This window comes from Vitis riparia, chromosome 11 (genome assembly GCF_004353265.1).
Source record: "Vitis riparia cultivar Riparia Gloire de Montpellier isolate 1030 chromosome 11, EGFV_Vit.rip_1.0, whole genome shotgun sequence".
In the NCBI taxonomy this organism is placed as follows: Eukaryota; Viridiplantae; Streptophyta; class Magnoliopsida; order Vitales; family Vitaceae; genus Vitis; species Vitis riparia.
The window spans coordinates 15657303-15663411 of NC_048441.1; the positions used below are offsets into that span (position 1 = coordinate 15657303).

Consider the following 6109-nt stretch of genomic DNA (forward strand, 5'->3'; position numbering starts at 1 on the left):
TGTGAAAATCATAAGTGCACTCATGCATTCATCTTACATTAATTTCTTATGATCACAAGTCTTCCAAGCGTCTCGATCTTCTATCCATTTGGTCATTTGATGAATTTTCGAGTTTATACCTGAGATTTTTAATTATTAAACCAATTAGTCACTTAACTATGGTTTGTTATCATCAAAACCTGATTAGGAGAACCCTTACGCTAACATTAAGGAATAAAAAAATATCGAAAATGTGTTATATCCTTTAGAACAAAAAATACATAATTCTCTTATTTCATCTTTCAAAGGGAAGATTTTACTCTTTTAATGGAATTACGAATTACGATTATGATAAAACTATAAAATTCTATCCAACTTTTTTTTTTCTCTAAATAGTTTTTCTATTTATATAAAATTATAGATAAAAATACATTGATTTGAAAATTCAAATAATTATTTGAATTCAAAATTTAAGTTTCTTTTAATTTAAAGCATACTTATTTTTTAATTATAATATATGTCATAAAATTAAGGCCAATTTTTTTTTTTAATATTTATAAATATCTCCACTTTCATATTTAACTTCTTTGATAGGTTATGGAAGAAAATTATGATTAAAATATATTTTCTTTTTATTTTAGTTTTATAAAAGTTAGAAATTATGGTTTTAGTTTTCAAAATTTTCAACAAATAATAAAATATGTTGGTTATTAAATAATAAAGAATAAATTATATTAAGTATAATTATATTCATTATGATTAATTAATTTAATAAAACCCATGATTACTCTTTATATAATATCTAATTTTTTTGTTGAAAATATTAATATTAGAATATAAGCATGGGCATATCATAATTCTTCTAATTTCAATATTTTAACCAATCATTATATATTTAAGTTCATATTTAAATTTACCAATTATAAAAAAAACTAATTAATAAGACCAAATATAGAAATAAATAATAAATATATTGATTTATTATAAAATTTATTTTCAATTTTAATATAAATTGTACATCATTAAATTATATAATTTTTTTTCCAATTCTGATATAAATTATATATTATTAAATTACAATTTAATATATATATCTATATATATTTAAACAATAAATAAAATTGAATCTTATTAATATAATCATCTAATAAATAAAATGTTTTAAAATCAAATATATTCAAACATGATGGAAAATATTTCTTTTACAATTTTTATCACATAATTAAAATTAAAAAAATATTCAATTAGGTAACGGTTCACGTCTTTTGCACGGGACGAAGCCTAGTTATTGTATAAAGAAATAAAAATAAAAACTGCTTATTTCCTTTTTCAGCGTACAATTTTTTTATTTTTAATTCAGGGTGTTTGGAAACAAACACATCCTCCAACTATTTCGAGAACAAGATATGATTAATTGCGTACAGAAAAACCCTGAGCCCGTAACAAACACACCGATAAAGAAAGGCGGGCCGGACTCGGCGTAGAGAAAGTTGTGGGAGATCGCAGCGCCGCAGAAGAAGCGTTAGCATCACCTTCAATCAGCTATGGATTCGTCTTCCCATCCCTCACAGACGTAGGTTCCCTACACAATTCACATGCTCTATAAACATCTTCTCTCTCTGATCTCTGTTGTTGAAATATTTCTTTGTGCTTTCTTTTTTTGGTTTTGTCTAAGGGGTGACGTTGCTTGGAAACACAAGAGAGGACCCCCTTTCGCGTTATTTGTTCCTCTTATTTATGCCCCTATTCTTCCCATCAGTAAGTTCTTTATTATCAATTTCCAATGTTCTTGCTTTATTTGCCATTTTTTCTCTTTAATTTGGCGATTTTTCTATTCCGGTGTTGTCTGATTTTTTATTTTTTATTTTTCAGTTCGAATCACGCTGCGGAAGAATCCGGTTCTGAGGGACCGCTTGTTCTATGGTGTGTTGGCCGGCGCATTCGGTCATGGTTTGTATTTGATGTATCCTTTGCTGTTTAATTTATTAGTTTTGGTTGATTCTTCTTTGTCATCTCAAATTTGCAATATGCATTTGAATCGGTTTAATTTTGCATTTAATTTGGTTTCTTTCTTTTAGACTGTTAGATATCTCCTTCTTGTTAGGCACTACGGCATGGAAAAATGATATGGTTTAAATTTCATTCTTTTGGGTCAAGGGATAGATTCTTTTCACAATACTCACTCTTTTATGTTCTAATGAATATAGGCTAAATGAATCTACTTGATACTGAAAATGTTGTATGGTAGGGGTTCCACATAGTTGTGAAGATATATTTGAGTAATGTAAATTGCCTTTTAGATTGCAGTGTCTGGTTGATCACCCAGGCTAAAAATTTTCCTCTTGTTTTGGTGGATGATGAAACATAAATCTCAAAAACCTAATATAAAAAATCTACACATAATACAAACTCCAATAGCCCTGTAAGCTCTGGATTCTACCCCAGTTTTGTTTGTCTTTGCTTCTGCCATGTTAGTTTGTTAGCAATGGGTAGCAGTAAGTGTTCTCATATGGGTTCTGGATGCTGGTTAAATCTTTGATATACATGCTGATCTACTAAAAAAATCACATAGACCAAAAGGTTAAAGTGTAATAATTTCCAGTAACCTGGTAGGATCTAATTTCAATCTAATCCTTGTTATATTTCTCTCCTCCTAAAGTTGCTTGGCTAGCCATGAAAAGTTTCTGTCACATGTTCTTGGATTAGGTTTTGAATGCTGGTAACTCTTTAATTTTCATGGAGCATTATTTAAGTTCGAAAAGGTCTTCGAAGGAGTGGTTTCTGTGGGTTGATTTCTTGTCCCTTTTTCATGTTTAGAAAATCCTGCAATCCTGAGGGAAGTAGTTGATGTTCAGCGTCTCTGATTTCTTGCCAATGTTTTACATAAACAATGGAGAGTATTTCCAGAAAAGGTGGGATGCTCTTGTTGTAGTTGATGCAGTACTTATTCCTACTCAAAATTAAGGCAACCTCATCCATAAGATTGTACTCTGCTTTGACAACTATACACAATCTAGTTTTAGTAGGCTGTTAGATGTTTTTTGAGAGTTCAATTACGGATTTACAATGTCATTCTATTGTTGTTCAATCAGTAGGGAACAGAAAGAAAAGACAACCCGCTTTGCAAATGCAAAATTGTCTGATTATGATTCTAGGATATGTAAAAAGTCATTATTTTATCTAAAGAGAATATTATGTACTGGTTGTTTGGTTTGAACATGGGAATTCAAATTGAATAGTGACACATGTTGTGTATATTGATATATGTCCGCTCTAATATCAATCTTGCAAAATACTTAAGAGCCAATCTTTATAGATTGTCTTTCAATTCATGATGTATTTGAGAAACATGTGGTGATCAACTCATTTGCTTTTGATTTCTATAACATTTGAGACCAACAGTTGTTTATGTAAACTGGGGTGGAAATAGCCCTTGATGCCTGGCTCGAGTGGCAAAGAGTTGAGTTGGAGATGTTGGAGGTTCTAGGTTCACAGATCTCAACATGGTGAAACAAAGAAAGGGGAAAAAATGTTAACCCATAGAGAAATGGAGTGGAAACTAACAATGGCAGCTTTCTTTTCTGTTTCCAAATCTTGATTCTGTGTTTGGTAGTGATTTTAGTAAGTATTTATAACATTTTTAATGCTTGAGAATTTTTATTTTTCAATTATTAGAAAGGCTAAAAACACTTTCTAGAATCGCTGTCAAATGCACTATTGATGTGCTCAAACAATGAGGAAGGCCAAAGGAGAGGATTTTAGACTCACGAGGGTAATCTGGCAATGTAAGGAATAATAAAATAAGAAAATAAATGTATTCATGGAAAGCTACAAGTAGCAACAATCATGGGAAAGATGAGGAAAAGTCATCCAAGATGGTTCAGTCATATGTAAAGAGGACCAAAGTATGCACCATTTTTGTGCAATCTGATTCAAGATGAAGACGCTACAAGTGTTACCTCTCGAAAAAAAAAAGGCTGAGAGGAAAGTGAAGGTCTGGATAGAGGTAAATATCAAATGTATTCATTAGACTAACCCCTAGTAGTAGGGAGTCCTGGGCTTTGTTATTTGGGTAAATGTGGAACAAGAATTGCAGACAGAATATTACTAGAGAACAAGTCTCAGTGTTTGACTTTTTGGATAGTCTGAGCTGCTGGTAGATTGGGTTTTGGGGCTGTTTTTTTTTGTAGATTCCTGTTGGTATTCTTTGGTTGTCTTTTTTTATTCTTTTTTTCTTTTTTCTGGCATATACTGCCTATGTGGCTCTATAATTGTGGTGGGCCCCATTTTTTTTGGGGCTCTTTAATAGAATGTTCTGTTTGCATATCAAAACTAAAAAAGTAAAAAAATCTCTAGAGCAAACGTTGACCACAAAAGCTTTCTTTGCATAATACAGTAGTTCTTACATTTAACATCACTAATTCCAAATGATGTTTGTTTATCACCGTCTATGTTAAAGTAAAGCACTCATTTTGAACTTATTATGTAGCATTTCAAATATTCTGTCTCTATTATTAACAAGCACCCATATTTTCATAGCTGTTCAAGTTTCTTGCCTTTCCTTAATGACTTGCTCAGAACGGATTTATATGATACCGAGAAAAAGTGAAATGTGCAGATCATGGATTGGGAAAGTCTATTTGCTTACACCTCTTCAAGAACTTACTAGATTGTGAATCTTATGCAGCTCTGAATACTCTGTAACAGCAGGACTAGTTCTTGTTCTTATCTTTTTTTTTTTTTTTTGATAAGCAATTTTGGAATTGTATTCTTATCATGCCTTCTAAGGTGGAATGATGGCATATTTGTATGAGATGACATGGTGAATAAAACGAGGAAGCTGCTGTTTGCTAAGTTGCAAATCCATTGTTACAGGTAAGTTCATGCATGACTGAAATACTGCTTGGGAAGATAGTGACTGGCTATGTAATTTTTTTTTTTCTTAAAGTGTGAGTTGGGGTAGGATAGGGGTTTTCAAGACAGGCAGTGCTTACTGATTAGGTAATGGCCCTGGGGTGTAGGTCTCTTTTCTCTGATTGTTAAGAATGTTGTAGTGCACAACCTGGAAGGCTTTGTTCCGAGGACCAATTGAGCTTCTTTGCATATATGGCTTGTATGGTCTTTGGTCACACTCATAATCCTCAGAACCTTGGCATGTCTTTAGTTTTTATCAGGTTCAAGAACTCTCTGAGACAAGCTTCGATTGCCATCTCTGGTAGGGGTTTATTCACTTCATGGTTGGCTCTTAAACAATGACATATTAGAATCTTAGACAACCATATTCTCCTACCATATACGTTGCTTATGCAGCTTTTCAACAAGTTGCCATTATTTCGGGGGCTTCTGTTGGCAGCCAGCCACAGATTCTGGTAATGTAATGCTTTGCCATCATAGCAAGTGGAAGCATGAGAGGGCGCAACTGGAATTTGTTTGACAGATGACAGCAGCCTCCTTGTCCTCCTTGTCCTCTTTCCAGCATTTGAAAACTGTGGGGTACATAGGCTGCCTTTTTATTATTGTGGGCCCTTGACTTAAAAACATGTGTTACCTTTGATTAATCAACCCCTGAAGCGGGGTTCTCAAGCAATGGACACGAGCCTAAAATACTTGAGCTCGTTGAGTTGCATCAAATGTAACAGCTGAGGCTTCCATGGGCTTTGGAGATGAGTGCTCTTAATTTTGTTGTGTGAACTTTTCATCATAGATGGTTCACGTATCTAGCACTTAATTCTGAGGTTTCTATTGTGAAGAGATAATAGTCTGTGAAAAGATAACAAGTTATCGTTATCTGGTTATGAAATTAGTTACACGTTGTTTACCTGTTAGTTACTTATTGTTAGAAGTAGTTAGATACAGAGAAGGTTATTTAAGCTGTTTTCTCATTAATATGAAATACCCCTTTTATCAATTCTAATATGGTATCCAAACCATTCTAAATGTTTGGAGAGAATTCATTTTCTTCTTCGTTGGAGAGTTTTTCCATGGCGAAATTTGTTCCAGTTGTATTCGCACACTCGTTGTCAATCAAATTAGATGATAACAATTTTCTTTTCTGGAAACAAGTTGGAGTTGCAATATGAGGTCACAAATTGCAAAAATTTATTCTGGAAAATGAAAATCCAATAGAAAG

General features: G+C 32.6%; 1 protein-coding gene across 1 annotated transcript; it reads left to right on the forward strand.

Moving 5' to 3' along the window:
• The first annotated feature begins 1417 nt into the window (after positions 1-1417).
• LOC117924595 lies at positions 1418-4841 on the forward strand. Its single transcript, XM_034843270.1, has 4 exons — positions 1418-1552; positions 1655-1737; positions 1852-1942; positions 4558-4841. Exons 1-4 carry the CDS (start codon positions 1524-1526, stop codon positions 4586-4588), a joined length of 234 nt encoding a protein of 77 aa, XP_034699161.1. The 5' UTR covers positions 1418-1523; the 3' UTR covers positions 4589-4841.
• The last annotated feature ends 1268 nt before the right edge of the window (positions 4842-6109 follow it).

What these genes read in the sequence shown, in the direction of transcription:
- LOC117924595 (XM_034843270.1), top strand. Translation starts at nt 1,524, where the DNA reads ATGGATTCGTCTTCCCATCCCTCACAGAC. An exon ending in TGCCCCTATTCTTCCCATCA is followed by an intron (nt 1,738 to 1,851) that starts GTAAGTTCTTTA and finishes TTTATTTTTCAG; the next exon opens with TTCGAATCACGCTGCGGAAG. An exon ending in GGTCATGGTTTGTATTTGAT is followed by an intron (nt 1,943 to 4,557) that starts GTATCCTTTGCT and finishes TGACTTGCTCAG; the next exon opens with AACGGATTTATATGATACCG.